The sequence below is a fragment of the Sebastes fasciatus genome, chromosome 5 (assembly GCF_043250625.1).
Source record: "Sebastes fasciatus isolate fSebFas1 chromosome 5, fSebFas1.pri, whole genome shotgun sequence".
Taxonomy (NCBI): Eukaryota; Metazoa; Chordata; class Actinopteri; order Perciformes; family Sebastidae; genus Sebastes; species Sebastes fasciatus.
The window spans coordinates 28,755,971-28,778,421 of record NC_133799.1 but is presented as its reverse complement, the minus strand read 5'-3'; the positions used below and the strand labels follow the sequence as shown (position 1 = coordinate 28,778,421).

At 40.5% G+C, this 22,451-nt stretch overlaps 2 protein-coding genes across 2 annotated transcripts in view; one reads left to right on the top strand and one right to left on the bottom strand.

Moving 5' to 3' along the window:
* The window catches only part of zc3h3 (zinc finger CCCH-type containing 3), a 74,187-nt gene extending 66,463 nt beyond the window's left edge, over positions 1-7,724 (bottom strand). The window contains exons 1-3 of the mRNA XM_074636327.1: positions 7,607-7,724; positions 3,861-5,352; positions 3,482-3,654 (exon numbers count right to left, since the gene is read on the bottom strand). Coding sequence (XP_074492428.1) covers positions 3,482-3,654; positions 3,861-5,352; positions 7,607-7,652 — 1,711 coding nt within the window. The 5' untranslated portion in view covers positions 7,653-7,724. The remainder of the gene's footprint in view (positions 1-3,481; positions 3,655-3,860; positions 5,353-7,606) is intronic.
* Positions 7,725-10,715: 2,991 nt separating this feature from the next.
* Positions 10,716-21,989, top strand: cyldl (cylindromatosis (turban tumor syndrome), like). The gene is made up of 15 exons (XM_074636315.1): positions 10,716-11,082; positions 11,561-12,011; positions 13,550-13,819; positions 15,104-15,182; positions 15,269-15,447; positions 15,643-15,814; positions 16,257-16,398; positions 17,022-17,132; positions 17,214-17,305; positions 17,384-17,447; positions 17,533-17,665; positions 18,653-18,761; positions 18,859-18,977; positions 19,896-20,109; positions 20,197-21,989. The coding sequence occupies exons 2-15, from the start codon at positions 11,577-11,579 to the stop codon at positions 20,379-20,381; spliced, it is 2,304 nt and encodes a 767-aa protein (XP_074492416.1). The 5' UTR covers positions 10,716-11,082; positions 11,561-11,576; the 3' UTR covers positions 20,382-21,989.
* The last annotated feature ends 462 nt before the right edge of the window (positions 21,990-22,451 follow it).

Sequence of the window (22,451 nt, the reverse complement as noted above, 5' to 3'; positions counted from 1 at the left end):
AGACTGGATGAGAGATGGCGAGGGAGGAAAGAAACCGGAGTGAGATAGAGACCTGAAACGCTCCAGAAGCCTGTCACATGGGGCCCGAAGCCGCACGGCTCAGCACTCTTCCACTCCGTGTTCTGTCCACTCCTGACATTTATCTGCTTTATTAGATTATCTGGGCTACATGGCTGTCTCCGAGCACATGCGAGCGCACACACATATAGATATATACATTCACACACACCTCTCGATTCATTACAGCCCTAACTGCTTACTTAGGTTTATGCCCTCTTTAAATTAAACCACAGATAACCGAGCACCTCAGAAGAGAAGAGAGGCTAAAGCCGGCCATTGGGGAGGAAATTAAGAAACATTGTTTGCGAGTGTATTATCATGCATGTGTGAGTGGTCATAAGGTTGCTTTTTAACGGGCTCATCTATAGGGACTCTGCTTCCCATCATTAGTAATTCAATTTGCTCTTTATTAGCGGCTCTTATCGGAGGCGCAGACGGCTACGTGCAGCTCTCCTCACTCCATCTTCCTCTGCTCCACCTTTCCCGTGTCTCTGATTCCGAATCCCCGTCTTTAATTAGAGATGCATGTGTTCCTGCTAGGGAAGGCCATTCGGGGTCTCCCCATGACACGGAGAAATGATGAAGAGGAAGGGGAAGCGGCGGGGGAAAGGGTGTAAGGTGGTGTGGCAGAAGGACACAAAAAGTTAAAGAACCAGAAAAAGAGGAGCAGACTGATAGACGCAGAACCATGGGGACGAATAAAGCCTAATGTTAATAGTGATGGCTTTTCTAATGTCTTCTGACTTCATTGAGTATGGGAGATTACACCAAGATGGGCATGAGGCGTGTAGGGTACACGCAGAATGACCGGAGGGCTGGAGGGGCAAGAGGAGGGAGAGAGAGGGAGGGAGGGGGCTGTAAAAACAATGATTGCTTTCCATCAGGTTAGGCCTATATTCTACAGTTCGTTAAAACAATCCAATTTGCAAAAGGATAATTATGCATTAGCTCCTTTTTATCTACTGGAGGGGAGAGCGGTGCCAGGGCTTGATAGCGGTGGCGCTGCCTGCCTCCACCTCTGCAAATTACCCGCTATCGGCACTTGTTCGCCATCACGGCTGAATTGGGCAATCAATTAACCTCCCCCCCCTCCTCCTCTGAGAGTCTGCCTGTAAGCCTCTCTGGTGACAGCCGGCAACACGAAGCCCCTACGAGGACTACATGTGTGTGAGCTGCTGCCCTCTACTGGAGGTAGCCGGAATAGCTGCTGTCAGAGCCACAGCTGAAGGGCCAATTACTTGTAAACTTTGTCCCAATTATAAATCCGGATTAGAGTGTGTAGTTTGTTCACACTGGAAAAAAATCATTATGCAGAGAAAAAAAAAAAGCTTGATATTTGAGTCCTCATTGAGAATTACAGTTGGCAGTGTCATTTCAAAATCTCAGGTTGATTGAACCATCAGCACATGTACTACATAATTTCCTATTAGCGCAATATGGTAAAATACAAAAACATTGAACTACAACAATAAGTATATACAATAAAGCTGCAACTAACTTATTTTCATTATCGAATAATCTGTTGATCATTTTCTTGAATATTTGTTTAGTTGTTTGGTCTATCAAATGTCAGAAAGTGGTGAAAAATGTCGATCAGTGTTTCCCAAAGCCCAAGATGACGTCTTCAAATGTCTTGTTTTGTCCACAAGTAAAGAAACCAGAAAATATTCACATTTAAGAAGCTGGTATCAGAGAATTTTGACTTTTTTTTCTTAAAAAATTACTAAAATCGATTTATCAATTATCAAAATTGTTGGCGATTAATTTAATAGTTGACAACTAATCGATTAATCGTTGCAGCTCTAACACACAGTAGTACATTTTGTATTCTACTAGTGTGTAGTTCGGAGTAATGTGGGAACACTGGGGCACAGGTTTAAGAGGTTGACAGAGAGAGAGTTGCAGCAAAGAAATGTAATGTTTGTATGGATTGTGAGAGAAGACTGTGCCCTCTGAGGGTGGCTTCTATGTGTGAAGACGCCAAGGCTGATCAGTGAGTCTGTGGCTGCGTCCAAAATCGCATATTATACATTACATACCCAATAGGTGTACTATCGTTCAACATACTATTGTGTGAATAAAAGGTAGTATGTATCTTTTTGGACGCACTGAGTAGTAATTACATCTTCACTTCCTGAGAGCCTCCTTACCGGTTGGAGACGCGTAACCACGGTAACCCGTGCCAACCTCGTGTGACCAAACGATGATTTGTGAGAATTAAAGTCTGAATTCATTTTAAAAATATATTTCACCTAACAAAGCGAAATCTTATACTCAAACTGAAGCGTTATTGATGTTACAGAGCTGTCCGTCAGCGTCTGTTATGAATGTTGTCGTCACTACCGCGTTGCATTATGGGATATTTATACCGCGGTAGTGTTCAGCATTGCATACTGTAATATTTCACCAGAAACAGTATGCCATTCGCATACTTTTCGTACTAAGGTTTCAGACCAAATAAAAAATCTCACACAGTGTTTTAGCGTACTAAATAGCATGTTAGTACGAAATTTCCAACGCAACTTGTGTTTTCTTTGGTTTTTAAGAGCTAAATAACACAAACAGATTTTTTTAAACAACAGAACAGAGCACAAAACATAACGCCGTTGGCAGAGAGAATACAGTAACAGAAGACCGCAACAACACTTTGATTGGATGTGTAAAATCTAGTGGACATACAGTGGATGTGTGAATCATTGGAAAGATGTAAATAGCAGCTTACAAAACATAAGACAAAGCACTATGATGATTTTGTGCGACTACAGAAAGAACAGACCAGCCAGTTTTGCAGAATAACCATTATCTGTGAAAAACAAAACAATACTACTAATTGCTAATACTAATTACCAATATCTAATATATATATACACACTAATCACTAGACTAATGTGACTAATTTGTTCCCACTTTGGTGGAAATGTCAGGAGATCCTACTGGACCTGAGAACTATATATGGGGATGTAAGGTTTTTAAATGCTTGATGGACAGTTGGTGAGTTATTGGCAGAACAAGTTGTCATAGCACCACCAAATGGCCATCGGGTGTAATTCTACTTCACTAAGGAGAGGTTGAGAATTCAAACCTATCTAGAAAGTTTAGCTGCTGTGGGTCTTACTGTATAGTTGCTGAGATCCACATGCTTGTAAATGAGAGGAGAAGAAATATTAAAAAGATTAATAAAAAAATAACTATATGGTTCGAGGATTTCTCCTATAAGACCACACAGTTGAACCATAACAAGCCAGATTAGACATGATCCCTCTCAACCGTGTGATGATATTTTCCATGGTTCATTTAGAGCAATAAATCATGATAAACTCATGACAGAAAAACTATATAGAATGAATGCTCTTCATGAAATTGAGCGGAACAATACTCAACAACACTATATACTACCATGTGAAGTGTGTGTGCTTCTTACCTGTCCTTGATGAGGTGGGGGAGAGTCGCCTCAGCTTGTGTCTACCAAAAGACACCAGCTCCCTGGAGGGTGTCCTCCTAACTCCTGTGGGACTCCTGGTCAAGCTGTGCATCCGGCCCCTCGGGGAGTACTTTACTGCTGACGGGCTGGTCCCCTTGTCTGACCCACCTCCACTGTGGGCACAGGACAGAGGGCAAAGGAGAACTGAGTCAATAAAGGCTAATATTTAGCAAATTATATTGAAAAAAATCTATTTAATTTGAGTATTCTGACACATTTTGCTGCCACTGTCTGGCAAACAGTTGCACTAAAAAGAAGAGCAGGTGTCAGAGCAGAGATGAACAGTAAAGCAGATCATGTGCATGTTTCCATTACTTACCTACTAGCAGACTTCCTAATGATTTTCATCCTGCTGCGGAGCTTGAACCCACCGGGGGAGGAGGAGGGCATGAGGGAGGTACGCTGGGTTGCAGATGGGGAAAGAACAAGCCCTCCTCTCACTCCTCTGTTGCTTTTTTCTGACGTCCAGTGGAAGGCAGACTTACGACGGGCCGCTGTTGCCCCTCCCGTCACTGCCGCAGAGGTACCCTGACCTCCGGCCTTCCAGCGGTAACGGCTACCCGGTGAGGAGTTGGTGGAGGAACCCGCAATTCCCTTTTTTATCTTCGAAGGAGTGGAGGCTGCTCTGAGTTTCTTGTTGACCTCTCCCTTGTTGACCTCTCCCTTATCCAGAGCTCTCTGGGAAAGAGCCAGGGCTTTGGGTGACAGTGACTTTCGAGGGATTTTAGTTTGGGCTCCAGCAGAGGACGAGACCCATATGTACTTGGAGGTCTTGGGGGCTACGTTGACCAAGCTTAGCTTTCGAGGAAACTTCTTGGCAGGCGTCCTCTTGGTTGTTAATGAGGGGGAGCTTCCACTGGCAACTCGAGCTTTTGAGAGTGACGTTGGGGCAACGGTCACAGCTTTGCCGGTGGGCGAGGAAACGGAGCTGGCTTGTTGAGGCTCCGCTCCTCCCACGTTCTGGCTTTTTACCCAAGTGAACTTGGATTTTTTCAAGAAAGATGCATCAACTTGGCTCTGGCTGGTGTGAGATGTGGGGTTGTGGGATTGTTTTGATACTTTAGACAGAACAGGGAGAGGCGGTATGGTATTACCAGTCGTGAGAACTCCTGGAGTTGTCGTAGTACTAGTAGGTTTAGTCTCAGCGCTGGTTTTGCTTGTCAGGGTAGGTTTGATCTGTGTTTGAGGGATGCTCTGCAAACCGGTCGAGGCCTTAACTGAAGAACCACCATCTTTCTTTTCTGGCAGGACTACACGCCTGCTTTCAGTCCTCTGCTGAAGCTCTTGAGACTGTCTGTGAAGCGTTTCATGTTGCACAATAGTGCCCGTTGAGACTGAATCTCCTTTTCCATCTTCATGCTGAGACACAGCTGCTCTTGTTTTTTTAAGAGTATTTTTTTTCTCTGTTGCAACTCCCCCTGTGATACTGTTTACACATTCCTCTCTCTTCTGTTGAGGGATCCCAGATGATAAAGTGGCAGTTGTGATTCTATCACTCTCCTCTCCTCTGCTGTGGTTGGGCAGTGAGGTGCTATGAGATATACTGTGGGAACTGGACTGATGAACAGCGGAGGAAGCAGAAGCTGATAGATGTCCAACAGACAGCTGAGGGTTCTTGTTGCTCAGCGAGTACGTTTTCCTCCAACTTCCAGTAGTCTGAGGAGCATAGAGTCCACCTCTGGAGCTGTGAGGATGGACGACAGATGTGCTGTGACCTCTGCCTCTGGTAGATGTTGGAGCTTCTGAATGCCTCTGCTCATCTCTTGCAAACGGGACGTCGCCGTGGACACTCTTGTGTTTATTGATGAGATCTGGGAATTTGAAAATAGGAGTTATTTAGTTGTACAATGACATCCAGAGTGATGAACAATAATAAGAAAACAGAAACCATGTAAAAGAGTTGGTTTACCCCACAAAACATAATTCTCACTGCCCTTCAGCGGGATTTAGTCGTGTAGATAATTTTTAATTTATTCTGAAGATGGAAGGGATTTAGTTTGTGATGCTCACAGCAATAAAAAATCCCATTAAAGAACAGTGTCCCTGTTACTCTACACAACATGCTGTCAACAGTTTTTACTGGGACTGAAGACATGTTAAAAAGTAAAGGAATAACCTCAACAAGTGAGTGGAGAAATTGAGAAAATCCAGATGCTTCCATATAGGGCACAATGACTCACTGAAAGGTTTGATAAGAATGAATATGATTGAAATGTTTGACTTCACAGTCAGCATAACTCAATATCCACACTCTATGGGGATAAAAAAGCATCCTGATGGAAGCAAATTAAACTCACAGCTAGTCTAATCTGTTTCCATCCGGTTACATGACAGATATATGAGATCTTTTAATCCATCAGGTGTTTTGAACAAAATGTATTTTAGCCTGTTACAAGCTGTGGATATACCTCCACATATATATCACCACCACCATCATCATCGTCACCACCACCACCACCACCATCACCACCAACAACACCACCACCATCAACATCACCATCATCATCATCACCACCACCGACACCACCATCGACATCATCATCATCACCACCACCACCACCGACACCACCACCACCATCATCATCACCACCACCACCGCCATCAACATCCTCATCACCACCAACACCACCATCACCATCATCATCACCACCACCACCACCATCAACATCATCAACATCATCATCACCACCACCACCGACACCACCATCATCATCATCAACATCACCACCACCATCATCATCACCACCACCGACACCACCATCGACATCATCACCACCACCACCACCGACACCACCACCACCATCATCATCATCATCATCATCATCACCACCACCACCGCCATCAACATCCTCATCACCACCACCATCAACATCATCACCATCATCATCACCACCACCACCACCATCAACATCATCAACATCATCATCATCACCACCACCACCGCCATCAACATCCTCATCACCACCACCACCATCATCATCACCACCACCGCCATCAACATCCTCATCACCACCAACACCACCATCACCATCATCACCACCACCACCATCAACATCATCAACATCAACATCATCATCACCACCACCACCGACACCACCACCATCATCATCATCACCACCACCGACACCACCATCGACATCATCACCACCACCACCACCACCGACACCACCACCACCATCATCATCATCATCATCATCACCACCACCACCGCCATCAACATCCTCATCACCACCACCATCAACATCATCACCATCATCATCACCACCACCACCACCATCAACATCATCAACATCATCATCACCACCACCACCATCATCATCACCACCACCGACACCACCATCATCATCACCACCACCGACACCACCATCATCATCACCACCACCGACACCGCCATCAACATCCTCATCACCACCACCACAATCAACATCATCATCATCACCACCACCATCACCATCATCATCACCACCAACAAATGAAAGAATGTTGTTGTGCTAAAGGAGCATTGAAGCTGTTCTGGCGGATTTTAGTGGACCAATTCCTTTCACTTGGTTGTTGTATTGTCCTCGATACCGGGACACATAGCGTTAGCTAAATGCTGCCAGGTGTAAAGTCAAATAACCCTAATACGTTAACCCTAACTTGTTAGGTGAACCGACCATTTACCGTGATGCCTTGCAGTTGAACAATTAGCTAAGCTATCCTGTTGACCGCATAAACAGCGAGCTAGTGATTTATTTCCAATGAAAGTTGAATATAGACTAAATGAACTACGTACCGCTAACTCTACGTGCAGGTCATGATGAGCGGTAACCATGGTGAAAGGCACCGCTAACTCTACGTGCAGGTCATTATGAGCGGTAACCATGGTGAAAGGCACCACGTCTCTTCTGTGGGTCAGTCTGAGCTGACTAACGGTTAACCCTCGTGTTTCATATTATAATACTTAGATAAAAACAGCCCTAAGTCACACGACAGCTCTGAATTTCAAGGGCGCAACAATTAAAACCTGTTTTCTAACCCGCCTGCTATAAAACCAAACTGTGGACGTTATTAATGTATATTTACTTTGTAGAAGTTCAATCTGTCTCTCCAGAGCTTCTCTCTCCTCCATGTTTACAACTCAATCCTTCCGTCATCAAACTGCGACAAAGATATAACCCTTTCCCTTGCTGATGACGTATTTTACACTGTCCAATCACAGAGAGCAGAGAGAGAGGGATGTTGTGCCTTCAGTTTTGTCTTACAGGTGGAAATGTAATTGACAGAGAAGTGGCCATAGAAGCAGGCTGTCACATGCAGAACAGACTACCCAGGGAGGCCAGGCTGTGTTCACATTGTTATACAAGAGAGGTGGAGACAGGATCTCACTTCTTACTGTGCTGTGAGAAATAGAAGGATGCGAGAGATGTTTTCTTTGAAAAAATAAATAGCATATGTCCTGAGTTCATCCATCTCCCCGATGCTCAGAAAATACCATACTGATGTGGGGAGAAAAATCAATGTGCAATATAAGCTGCAAACATATGTTGACTGTTGCCATACAATAAGAGGTGCTACAAGCTCCGAACATGTTTCTGATTAACTACATCTGTAAAAGAATGTATATTTAAAATGTATTTGGTATACTGTGATTGTGATTATTTTGTGATTATTTCTTGTGAAATGTAATTATTCATCAATATGTAATTTTTCTTTGGCAATAATGTAACCTGAACATTCATGCCAATAAAGCTTATTTGAATTTGGATTTGAATTTGAAGTGTCATGTAACATATGAGACAAAATTGTCTTTGATTTTATTTGACAGGATTCATTGTCAGGATTGTATTAATACCATAAACTCAAAGTGTGAAATATTAGTTACAGCGACAAACATTATGAAATAAACAATCAATAATTAATAACAAAAAATACGTAAAATTTAATGTAACCCTAATTTGTGAATTGTAAAATTATACATTTTTTCTCCTCTATTAATTTTATTTAACTCATGCTTATTGAAACAACAACTGATTTTATAGCAGATCATTTTTTATTTCAAAATGTTTTTCCAAAGTCATTTTTTTCCAATTGCCATTTTTCATCACAAAGTCTTGTGTCTTATGTCTGTCAATCAGGACACAATAATTTAGACTAGAGGCATAGCAGTGCATCCCCACTAACAGAAGTTAGTCCGCCAGCCACAGTAAGGAGTGTTCTTGAAGTGAAAAGGTGTATTTATTGTAAATATGCGCATTCAAACACTAGGTTATTGTTTTTTGTATTTTCTTTGGTTATCAACTTAAGTCTCTTCAGTTTAAGTTTGCAATCTATTTATTTGAATTCCCTTATACACAACATAGCAGTGACATATGATACAATATCAATACATATGATTCATCACAAAATATAGGAATACCAGCAAGTCATAGCAGAGTCATTAAGCCCAAAGACAAAAAAGAGACAAAAATTAAAAATTTGGATAAATAATGAAAAAATAAGAATAATAATATAAAAAATGATTAACTACTTGTAAAAGTCAAAACAAAATTAAGAAAACAAGGATAGAAAAATTAAAAAAAAATAGAGCCAAGAAATCGTTCGGAGTGTGGAATGATTATTAAAAATAAGTATATGACTCATCTTGATCATAGGCCTAAGCTGAGTAGGGGGCAGAGGGAGAAGCTGCAAGGTGTCAATATGTCTAAGGAAAGGCTGCCAAACCATTTAAATTATTCACTTTGTTCTGCTCCTTATCTACAGCCTATTTGCTGTAATGTAAAGTGCTCAATAGTAAAGTGTCTTTCTGGAAACAATGTCCTGGTTAAGATAATACAAAGACCTTACTTCCAGCACTTCTTTGCCTGAAAGTTGTTCCACTGAAAACTGTTCTTATTTCAGTCTGTGGATAATCCAGAGTATCTGGGGCAACAGTTTCTATTGCTATTGTGTAACTTTTAATACCATACATACAACAAAGAAAACAATTCTCTTCCACTTTGTTTGGGTCATGCAGATATCACAGAGAAAGATATCACAAAACCTGAGCACCAAAACTATCTGCATGGATAGATAGGCTACCACAACGGGGTAAATGAGAAAGCTTTCATATCTTTTTAGAATTTGGTTGAACTGACCACTTAAATTGGAAAGAGCTGTTCTGTCAGCAAGTCTGTAAACTGTTATGAAAATACCATTCCAACAATTACACATTGTAGCTGGTAGACAACAATGTCAAGCCATGTCAAGTCAACTAAATTTTATTTATAGGCTATAGCCCAATCACAAATCACAAAATGTAGGGGCTTTACAATCTGTAAAGCATAGGACACCCTCTGACATTAAACCCTTGATTCAAATAAGGAAAAACACCCCAAAAAATGGGGGGGGGGAATTGAAGACCAACTACAGGGATCCTTCTCCCTGCACGGAGAGACATATAATAGATGACCTGTGTACCAACATAAAAAAAATTACAGTCGGCTATACACAATCAAGATGACAAAAGTATAGAGGGATTGTAAACATATAATAATGCACCACTTTCAGCTATAATCAACTACAGAATGAAACTTGCAGGTAGCAAACAGGGAGGTAATCACTTGTACAAACTATACACCTCATAACCGTATTTTCAAGGTCCCATATCATGCTCATTTTCAGGTTCATACTTGTATTTTGTGTTTTCTACTAGAACATGTTTACATGCTGTAATGTTAAAAATACCCTTTATTTTCCTCATACTGTCAGCCTGAATATGCCTGTATTCACCCTCTGTCTGAAACGTTCCGTTTTAGTGCATTTTGACGGAATTAGGCAACAGCTTGGGTCCATGTGTACTTCCTGTCAGCTGATGTCATTCACATACACTGCAACCAGGAAATAAACTGGGACACATTTAGAATGTTTACGTTTAAAATTGTGTCAAGGGTCTAAATATTGTATATTCGTGACATCACAAATGGACAGAAATCCTGACAGCTTGTTTCAAATGCAGAGTTTCTGAATACGGGCTGTGTGTATTTCCCTGTGGATTGAGTGTTTCCATACTTTCACAGTTTATATATAGGACTTAAGCCTGCTTTATAATAAAAAAAAAACCATGAAAATCTCACTTTTTTATAATATAGGCCCTTTAACACAGCACCATGTGACTAAACCCGACTAAGCCTTCTTATTGGTTATCTGTCAGACCGTACTGAGGGGCGTCATTTCCCTTCTCTACCCCTATGCGACCGACCTGCTGCTGGTTGTCAACTGATTTCAAAACAACAGCGTCACTTTGAACATATACTCCTCCTGACATTAATCACCTCTTTAGAAGAAGAAGAACTACGTCATATAGCTAATAAGTTGTTAACGTGGTTTACAACCAACAAGAGACTGTTAATGTTAATCGTTGGAGTGTGAAGTGAGACGCTAGTGACGCGGCTGTGAGATGAAATGAAAGAGGAAGTGAAACTTAACTCAGCTGGTTGACAGTCTCTGGTTTACTGGACTTAAACCCACAAAGAGCGAAGATAAAACAGAAAGCAAAGTTTAAAGTACCTCAACAAGTGAAGGTAAGGCTGACTTTATGCTTGAGAAAGCGAGGAAAACAAGCTGAGCTACTCTAGATTAAGGTTGTGACGTTACATGAGTGTCACCGTTAAGGTAGCTACTGCAGTTCAGTGGTGTAGCTAGTTAGAGAGCCAGCTAGCTTCAGTATTGTCTACAACACTGATAATAGGCTCTCTGTTATTGTTGTAATACACCTGTATGTTCAAGATTCAAGATTCAAGATGTTTATTGTCACGCCGGTTATACAGGTACAATCGTGTGAAATGCTTTTTACTGGGAAGCTCCATTACAATAATAAGTTATATTACAATTATAAAAGGAAATACTTTGTACAAGGGCATATTAATAACATATACATTAAGAACATATACAGTATAGGATATATTTTTATGTGAGAAGGTGTTGTATGAATTATCTATTTATGTGCACTGTATGTGTGTGTATTGCATTGTATTTGTGTGTGTGTGTGTTTCTGTACAGCACCCTGCACAGCAACATGACGTCAACAAACAACCTGTACTTCATCCTAACAAGAAAGGTTGACTACCTGGGACATCTAAATGCTGGCCGCATATGCCACATCAATGAATACAAGCACAAATCAGCACTCAGAAAATCTCTCACAAAGCTGCCCGTCTTCGTCATTGGCTCTGTGTCGACGTTAGATTATGAAATAGAGGTGAGCAGCCTGGAGGAGCTGAGTAGAGAGGAAGCCGAGCTGCTGCAGGCCCTGCCTGACGACGCAGAGAGGCTGAAGTGGTTCAAGGAGATGGATGCTCTTCGGACAGCACAGGGACTCACTGTGGGCACTGCAGTGACTGTGGACAAAGGAGGGGAGAAGCTGAGAGGCATCCTTCGCTTCATTGGAGGACTTACAGAGTCAACGTATTCCCGTCCCCTATCAGGAACGTCGTTTGGCGTTGAACTGCAGGTGGGACTTTAAAAGTGTTAGTGCAACCAAATCAGAAATGAATCATTGTCTTTCCTGCTTCCCCCTACTCGTATCTCCCCATGCATATAGTTTTGACTCAGGTTTTGAGATATACATCTCTGATATCTCTGCCTCTGTAACCGCGGGACTACTGCGTTGTGTTGGTCATATAGTAAAGATGCCGTGACACCTGGATCTCTTTATGGTTCGCCTCTGTTTATTCTGATAGACACATAGGGAAACAGAACGTCCACGTTAAATCTACTGCCCGCTTCAGCTCCTACACACAGAATACTTGTACAAAAGGGGCGAGAACTGTGGCAAAATCAAATAAAATCAAATATACAGTAAAACATACGTGATAATCACATAGGGAAACAGAACATCCATGTTAAATCTACTGCCCGCTCCAGCTCCTACACACATGAATACATTATACAAAACAGAAGTTAGCTAAGTTCGCCACAACTATAAGCTAGCTGCATTTCAATCAGGAGAGACCCCGTATAGATTGAACAATGATTTATTACATAATGCATGATAAGAAGAATAGTGCAAAGTCTTTGGCGATTAGACTCCATCGTGACGTAGTATATCTAAGGGGGTAGTGATGCCGTGATGAGATTAGGTATATTCCCCCCTCTGGAGTCTAGACACTGGTGGTGGTGGTGAAGGGAGTTCTGAAGAGCCAATGAAAGGATGTGGAGCAGGCCTGAACACTGAATATGATGAAGACTGGAGGTGATGGGGTGGAGGCGGGTTGCATCGAGCCACGCTGAAATGACGACTGACAGCAGCAGAGAGAAGAACAGTTTTAAAATCTGATTGCAACAGTATGATTGGCTCAGAGAGAGCGTGGCAGAATCTGTTTGGTTATCTAAGAGTGAACCACCCACAGTCAGCTGATAGAGTAGGAGCCAGTAGATATAAGAGAGACAGAAAGATTGTGAATGAAAGAGTATGAAGAGGGTCTTCCTGTCTGAACTTTCGCCTAAGCTTCATTTACTCTTAAAAACAACTGTTTAAATGACAGTTCGTTGAAATCAATATATTGACAGGTTGGTATAGACATTATAACATTGTAGGAAACAAAAATATAAACAAAACAGTACGAGAAATAATGGGATGGATTAGGATAATAACTGAGCCAAAATAAAGGACACCCACCTCTCCCACAGGATAATTGTACACCTCTACCCTAACACAATGGAGGTGAATGGAATTGGGTTTGTGGTGTTCACAGGAATTAAAACATACAGTCAAATGTGTTGTTTTGCACTTTATATTATGGCTACGTTCCAAATCGCATACTTTTTCTTTTTACTTTTAGTACATACTGCAGCTGCCCTTACAAAGTACGTACTGTTGCATGCAGTATGCATACAATTACGACATACTACTTCATAACATTGAGCCTTGAATTTTGACCCCCTTGCTCGGTTAACTGAGCCTTTAGATATATGCTTTTTTTTATCATTAACAGTAACATTTAAAATGTAAGTGACATTCATTGTGCTGCTTTGCTTCTTTCTCCCTAGGGAGAAGACAAGGGGAAGGGGACTAATAATGGATCCTATGAGTATAAAACCCTCTTCACCTGTGCGAAAGATTGTGGCATTTTTGTCCCATTCTCCAAAGTCAGGCCCGTGGTTCCCAGCTCATTGTCACCCTCCAGCCCTGCACACTCACAAACAGAAGAGCTAGCCCCGGGAGACAGAGTCACTTACTTCGTCGGTGATAAATGTCGGCACGGTATGGTGGTGGATGTGCAGGAGAACGGCGGAGAGCATATTGTTAGGATCTCCACAGTAAGTAATATTTCAGTTTCAGTAATTAAAATGAAAATACCCAGTGGTCTTCAATTAAATAGGGTGTTTTGTTCCTTTAAATCATGTTTTAAACTGCATCCATTGTTTGTTCCTAATATGTGACCAATTGTCATTGCTCTATTATATATTTTTGCAATGATAAATTGACCTTATTAAGTTTTAGAAGTCTTAAAATGTAAGTCAATGAAACTTGCAACCGTCCTGGCATTGTTAAAACCAGTGGTTCCCAAAGTGGGGTCCGGGAATCCCCAGCAAAAAGGGAAATCCATAAGTAACACAGTTACAGCAGGCCATTCTCATGCACTGTTTGTAGCTATACCTAAGAAAAGTAATGCACTATAATTCGTATATATCCCACAAAATCAATTTGTATTTAATCTACGTAATCGTGAACAAGGAAGTATAGAGAGCGACAAACGCCACGTAGGGAGGAGGTCGGGGTGGATGGGTGGGTCAAAAAACAACGTAATTTCAAACAGGAGACCGGTGTTCATACTCCGTGTGAAACCAGAAGTCAACATGATTTATTTGTCATGTCCACACTTAAGTTACACCACTTCTGTTATTTTAACCCAAACCACGATCTTTTACTAAACCTAACCAAGTTGTTTCCGTGAAAACGGAAGTTTATTTTGAAAAGACTGGAGCGGAAATTGACATGCGCGTCACATGTCGCTGGACATTCGTAGGAAAACACATGAAAAATGAGGAATAACTTTTCGTAAGATATCATACGAATCGTATGAGGATACGTTGATGACATAATCTATGACTATTTTGGTCATGTGTTTTTGTAATAAAACATCTAAAAGCAAAAGTCCTTTCAAAAGGGGGAAATCTTATCAAATCGGGGCCTGTGGTACATTTTTTGTCAGATTGGGGGTCCTTGATTTGAAAAAGTTTGGGAACCACTGTTTAAAACAACCTCCTGACTCAGACTTTGTCTGTTTCACAGTTGATCTTATGATCACTGTTGATCCTACCTGCTCTCTAGCTGTTCTGGTATCCTCTGTATATACTGATTATGAGGCGATGCTTATGATTATTCTTTATAATAAAATCTTTTTCTTTTTTACTCATATCTACACATACTTCCTGTTTTGTTTTAGCCATCAAACACCACTCTGTCAAAGCTGATATGGTCCTACTGAGTTCTCTTACACAACCAAACCTTCAGATTTCAAATTATGTTAGTCTCTTCCTTCAGTACAAAAGTTAGCAGTTTGCAGTACATTTATAATTGGCCTTTGTTGTTGTTTTCAGGACACAGATGAGAATGGAAAGCGAGGGGGCGAAGTTGATGTTCCACTACAGTCTGTTTTTAAGGGGGAGGTGCCTGCAGGTTGGAGCGACTCTCTATATGATGAAGTGTGAAGCTATTTTCCCACATCTGAAGGAAATCTGACCCAAATGTATTCTTCGCTGTAGAACCAGAGAGCATGGACGTTGAAACACCCCCGGTGGAACCAAACAATGATGATCTGTACTCGGATCTGAGTGTGAACTCTGTGGTGGAGGTGACCTTGGGCACGGGCAATTCATATGGAATCATCCGCTGGATCGGAACTCTGCCTGGTCGACAGGAAACCATGGCTGGACTAGAGCTGGTAATATTATTCCCACAATGTTACTGTGGAGATGAAAATCTAATTGAAATATGTACAATTATAAGAATTCAGTTTCACTTTCTGTGACAGGTCATTGTTTTATAGAAGTTCTAAACCATTGCAAATTATTGCTTTTTATGTTATTTCTTTTCATGTAATCTTGGATGTAATGACATTCTGCGTATCTGTCTCCAGGAGGAAGACAATGGAGTGAGTGACGGTACCTTCAAAAATGAGCGTTTCTTCGCTTGTCCAGCCAAGAGAGCTCTGTTCGTGAAGCTCAGCTCCTGCCGTACTGACTCACGATTTCAGAGCGCATCAGCCGAACACAGCGAGAGGATGCCACCTTTGACACAGGAAAACACAGGTCAGAACAACACTGATAAAACTGATTCCTGCTCAGTCTTGAGTAACTCCTTGTTCACAGTTTTGTTTTGTTTTGTGCTGAAAATCCATGTGTTCTTATAGGGGACAATTTGAAGTCAATCAGTGCCCCCTTCTGGACACAGTTGTGCTTTTGATTGGTTAAAGTTTAAGTTTATATTTATTTGATTTTAATGTATGAAATACATAAATTATGTCAGCTCATATACTTTTTAGAATGTAAAAGAAGAAGAAGGAACATTACTTATAGGGGAATACACTATATGGCCAAAACTCTGTGAACACCTGCACATTTGCACATTACACCCACACGTTAAAGTCGAACGTGTCATTCCAAAACCAGTGGGATTGAGGTCAGAGCTCTGTTGTTGTGTAATGTATTTACATCCATAATGATTTATGTGTGTGGTTGTGTGTTACTGTAGAGAGAGAGATGGAAACCAGTACAGGGAAGCTGGGGACTGTCCCTCCTATCAGCACAGAGCAGGTTAACCAGATTCTGATTGGACGAATGAGGGGGATCCAAGGCCACTGCAACTCCTGCTACATGGATGCTGCGCTCTTCAGGTCAGGACCATGAACACATGACAATAAACAATATGCATTTTAAGGTCTTCACAGGAAGTTCAGCTGTTTTTTTATCCCATTTACTATACAAATCACATGTACTTTACACAATTATAAACCATTGTCCAAATCGCATCAATAAATATTAGACAGCTGTTAATTCAACTTGCAGAGACCTGACACTTGCTTGAGTTGATAGGCTGACTTTTTTGGTATAGTTATACTACAGTCAGTGGTAATTGCAAGCAGGGACCATTTTTGCGGTGCATTCAAGGACACATTGGTGTCAAATATTTGAGCGATATCTGCTGAACCGTAGCCCAAGAAGCAACCAAATTCACATATTCACTTATCATTATCTGTGTTTCTTTTTTAGTTTTATGAATTTGATTTTATTCACAAACCAGCTTATGAAAGCAGTTTTTTTTTGGCTGTCAATTATACATTTTAAAATGAGCGCATGGAGAGCTTTAAAGATAGTCCCATTCTGAAGCTAGTCTCAGATCTCTGCAAGTGTATTTTTTATAGCATACTGAAAGGAATAGAAACCGTCTGCAAAGTAGGAAACCAAATTAAAAATTTGCATTTTTTTTTTTTCACGTCATAACTCTTGTTTCTGTCAGTTTGTTTTCCTGCTCCTCTGTGTTGGACTCCATGCTGTTTAAATCAACGGAACCTCAAGATGCCCCGATTCAGAACACACTGCTCCATGACATTGTTAATCCCCTCCGCAGGTGGGTGCTTTTATGTATTTTGCGAAACGTTTAATTCGTTTTTGTGGTAATAAAATAAGAGATGAATATGTTCTTTTGCAGTAAGGGCTTTGTGGAAGGGCGGCACATCATGAAGCTCCGGCAGCAGCTGCAGAAACACGGCTACAGTCACTCCTTCACCACAGATGAGAAGGGTTCGTATGATCTGGAAGCTTTAAATCAGCTGATTTGTTTTTTCGGTTTAAAGTGACTGTTGATGTGTTGTCTTTCAGATCCAGAGGAGTTCCTCACTGTCATCATGCACCACATTCTCGCACTGGATCCTCTACTCAAACTGTACAGTTACACCACAGCCATAGCTTGAGTACAATAAACGTTTGGAGAAAGTTGCCTTCACATTTTCTCTCCCTCTCCCATGTAGATCAGCGGGCGGTAAAGTGCAGGAGAGTTACTGCTACCAGATTTTCTTGGACCAGAACCACAGCCTGGTGCTGCCTACTGTCCAGCAGCTGCTGGAGCATTCCTTCCACACTGCAGGACTCAAGCTGGCAGAGGTGAGATCACACATGGGGATTTCTGTCACACTCTTCATATAATGTAATGCTAATTAACAACATTTGTGTTATTTGATGTAACAATTAGAATTAGTATTAGTAGTAGTAAAATAATGCTTCACAGAGAGTTCAGATATTTGCAATTTATCTGTTTAAAAGGTTAAAAGTGAAAGTTAATTAAACTGGTAGTGATCATTTTCACTTTATCGATTATTTCTTCAGGGTTTTTTTTGTTTGTTGTTTTCCCCCCAATATTTTTTATTTTATTTTAACATAACACAAATAAATACGCAATCTTTGACCAGGTACTAATAATTAATACTTAAATAAATGTACAAATTAAATATAATAATAATAATAATAATAATAATAATAATAATAATAATAAAAGACAACAAAAAATGCTTGCATATAGATTATTTCTTCAATTAATCAGCTATTGTTGTCCATAAATTAGCACGTATTCTGATCTTGTGTTACTTTTTTAACCAACAGTAATAGTAGCTCAGGTGGTGGGCTTACCAGCTGGCATGTAGAGTCGGTGGTTCAGTTCCCAGCTCTCCTAAGAGCAGGAGGTCAAAGTGTCCTTAAATAATGATACTATGATTTAATTATAATGCTAATAAAATAAAACACCCTAATCTTTGCATTTTTTTAAGCTGTAACAAGCACATTTTTTGATATTTGGTACATTTGTAGAACAGTTACTTATGAAATAACCAATTAATCAACTATTTGTTTCAGTAGCAACATATTCCCAGATGTAACGGCCGGTATATCTGCTGCTATGTCATATCAACTGATGTTAATCTGTGTAACAAATATAAAAGGAAATGTATTTATCTGATGCTTTCTTTTGATTCTCCAGTAGATGTCTCTGTTGGACAGTTTTCTCAGCAGATCTTCTCATCTCCTAGAATGAGTTAATCTCTTGTGTTTTCTGTCTGCGCAGTGTATGGTCTTCTTATTTCATTGTTTTAATTGCAGGTGCCATCCTGCCTCATCCTCCAGATGCCTCGCTTTGGGAAGAAATTCAAGATGTTTGACAAAATCATTCCGTCTCTGGAGCTGGACATCACTGACCTCCTCTCTGAGGGTACTGTTAACACACACACACACACACACACATGGACTTACATAGTTTAACACAAATGGATTTAGTGAATATAACATGTGGTGTGTGTGTGTTTCAGGTCCTCAGCAGTGCATGCTGTGTGGAAACTTGGCCCAGATGGAGTGCACTGACTGTTTTACAGATCCTCTTTTCAGCCAGACGGGATTTAAAATCTTCTGCAGGACGTGTTCAACTCAGGTGCGTTTTGTATCACTGTATGCCATGTAATACCACCTCACCAGCTCTGAAAAAAAAAAAAAAAATATGGCTGGATTCTTGGTGAATCTGTTTCTGTCACTCAATCATAGACTGTATATAAAGAATTTTTAGGTAAGTTTGGTTTTAATTAGTTATTTGATGCTATAAAATGGGAGGGGGAGGCATCATGATTGACAGCTGCTCTGAGTGAAGCAGTCACAGAGCTGGAAGCGTGGGAATTATATCAATTTGATCATAATAAATGTAGTGATAGAGATATTATGGTTAGTTGTTGTGTCTTTCTAGCCAAACAGCTACAGTGGTGCTAATGTAGCGGCTAGGTGGCTCATGTTAACGAGCTGTGGCCGTGCCCGGCTCGTGATTGGCTCAGGTGGATGTGTGGGCGGGGCCTCAAAACCGAGGCTCCAGGCTCTCGAGCACTACTGCGCAGACTCAGACTCCAAATAACGTCAAAATCTCAAGATGGCAGCTCCTGTATCCGGGATATTTTGGCTTCACTTTTGTACAGTGGGAGGAAGTGGAGACGCGTCGTCCATCTACTCTATATACATATATATGATCTGTTTTTGCAGAAAGTGTTTTCCACCGAACAGAAATTGCTTCTCACAGTTTTTGTTCGATGTGAAAGCACAAGAGCAGATGCTGACTGTTTCATGTTTGCCACTGAGGGGGGGAGTGGGCATAGTGGAGACTTTGCATACAGTGACATCACATGCATACCCTCTATTGATAGGTTGCTGGGTGTAGTATGTAGCGTGGAAAATCGACAACCATTTTGAAAATCAGTTAAATGTTTGAGTCATTTATTAAGTAAATACCAAATATTCCCTTAATACTATTATGAAAATAATCATAAGTTGCAGCCCTACAGTAACTTTGTGTGTTCTTATTTTCCAGGTGCACTCCCATCCTCAACGCCGGTCCCATCAACCAGCTGCTCTGGACATCCCCAAGGGTTACTTGGGTCGCAGCATGCCTCACGCTCTGATCAGAGACAAGCTGGAGCTGTTCGCCGTGCTCTGCATCGAGACGAGCCACTACGTGTCCTTCATCAAACACGGACCCGACAGCAAGGACTGGATCTTCTTCGACAGCATGGCAGACAGAGAAGGTTAGTGGTCTATTTTTTTTATGCATCGTCTCATCACATGCACCATTTATGCACTCGCTTAGTGGCTCAATTGTGCGTTGTGTTCAGGGGAGGTAGACGGCTTCAACATCCCGGAGGTTCACGCCTGCCCGGAGGTCGGCACATACCTGGAAATGTCTCCCGCCGAGCTGGCCAATCAGGTGCCTCGAGACATGAAAGGCGTGGCCAAACGTCTCTTTTGTGATGCCTACATGTACCTGTATCAGAGCACCAGCATGTGTCTCTATCGCTGAGGGGACGTCACCCCACAGCTGGCTCATTCCACAAAATGTAAATTGGAAAAAAAAAATAATGTTCCCTTTGCTGTTCATGTAATTTCCATTGTGGATTGGTTTGTTATTAGTTTACGAATGTGTACAAGTACACACATGAACATTGAAAACGTGTATATATATATATAATTTTCTGCCCTGGTGTTGGGATAGTATTATCAGGCTAATTTATAACAATATTGTACAAACTGACTGATCATTTTGCACTATAAAGACAAAAAAAAAAGACAATTCCTGACATGTGTTGGCTTGTGGTGGCAAAGACAAATGTTGCACTGTAATATTCTGATTTTGTAGTTTATGGTTTCCTCTTGGTCTTTAAAAGTTATGCTTACATTTTTATACTGAGAGTGAATGAGTGTTGCAGATGAAATAGTCCACCAAAGAAGACAGCATAGTAATGCTTTGAGAGTGGCCTGCAGTACTAAACAGTACTATTGTAAATACAATGTTATTCATTTGCTGTGTAAGCTTACCATTGTGCCTTAATGTTAATGAGGGTTTAGGATGGTGACTGGAACAGTTACTTTATATATTTTAGTATAATTTGTTCAGATTATTTTGAATATTGAATATGAAAATGCTCTTTTGTATCTATTAAATCCATGTATCATTTGTTCTTTTCATATTCAGTTGGGTAATCCAAAATCGGACATGGAAAAACGATTTGTTATGTGTTTATTCATCTATGAATCCAAAAAAAAAAAACTAATAACGGCTTGTTTTCTGTACTTTGATTTCATGCTCAAGTCAAAAATAGGAAATTTAAAAACGGGCCACAGACTGAATTTGTTAGATATTTAATGTGTCCAATTCATGTAACCAGGAAGTTACTGACTTCTTTGTGTGTTGCACTTATAGCTAATAGCCTAACTTTGCAGCAAATAGGCTACCCTTGGGCGATGGCACCACCTGATTTAATGTATGCTAATGAATATAAGCTTGAACATCAATATATATATATGTATATATACATTTTTCTTTTTTGCAAAGTAGCCTATTTTGGAAAATGTCGCATTAAAAGTCTTCACTTGTGTGAACAGATACACATTTAAAAGAAACAGGAAGTATATTGTTGCCATGGATACAGCGAACAGCAACGTGTTCCCCGTTTTATATTTCTTTACATTTTTTAAAACGAAAAAGTTCGCCGAACTAACATTTTTTGTAAACAAACAAATAAAAAAACCTGTGTCGATGTTCAAGCTCATATTCTTTACAACAAATCAGGGACTGCCATCGCCAAAGTGTATTTGGTGCAAGTTTATCAAGTGCAAGAGGTCACACGAATCTGTGTTTTTTTCATTTCCTATTTTTGGCTTGAGCATATAAACAAAAGTATGAAAAACAAGCTGTTTTGTGTGTGTTGGATTCATAAATGAATAACGAAATAAAAAAATTTTAGTTTCCGACTTCAGATTTCGAATTGAATATGAATAGAACAAATGATGCACATGATAATGTAGGGGTCCTGGCTAAACTTGTGGTCTTTTTTCATTTATAATGTACATTTATTGCTTCAGATATATAAGATAATGAATATAATAAATAAACACAAGTAATAAAACATATCTGCACACATCATGTGTTTTTACTAAAAGAGCAGGTGATACATATTCATGGCTATTTTTGGGAAAACCACAGAAAGGCAATAACTACACAGAATATTTAATGTTCTCATATATAAAGTATCAGCATTGCTTTATTGATCAATTATACTTTCAATGTGATCTTAGCTTAGGGGTTGTCTCAGCATGCAACTCTGTCCACGTATAACCAGCGTCATAGTTTGGATTTAATTATTTCCAAAGGCTTCACTCTCTGTGCCTGATGTCGCATCATTAGATCACTTCTTTATTCAGTAACACCAGATAGCTCTCCAGAAGCACTTGACTACTTTCTGCCAATGCAGTTGAAACAGTATCTTTAACTACTCTTGGTGACAATTTGAACAATTTTTGTGAGAGACTTACTTTACAGCATAAATATAGTATTATCAGAAGTGAACATTTAACACCTTGGAGTACTACA

Excerpts from the sequence above, each read along its gene's own strand:
- cyldl (XM_074636315.1), top strand. The coding sequence starts at position 11,577 with ATGACGTCAACAAACAACCTGTACTTCATCCTAACAAGAAAGGTTGAC. Across the intron at positions 15,183-15,268 it reads TAAGGGGGAGGTGCCTGCAG|AACCAGAGAGCATGGACGTT; the intron begins GTTGGAGCGACT and ends TCTTCGCTGTAG. Across the intron at positions 17,448-17,532 it reads CTGGATCCTCTACTCAAACT|ATCAGCGGGCGGTAAAGTGC; the intron begins GTACAGTTACAC and ends TCTCCCATGTAG.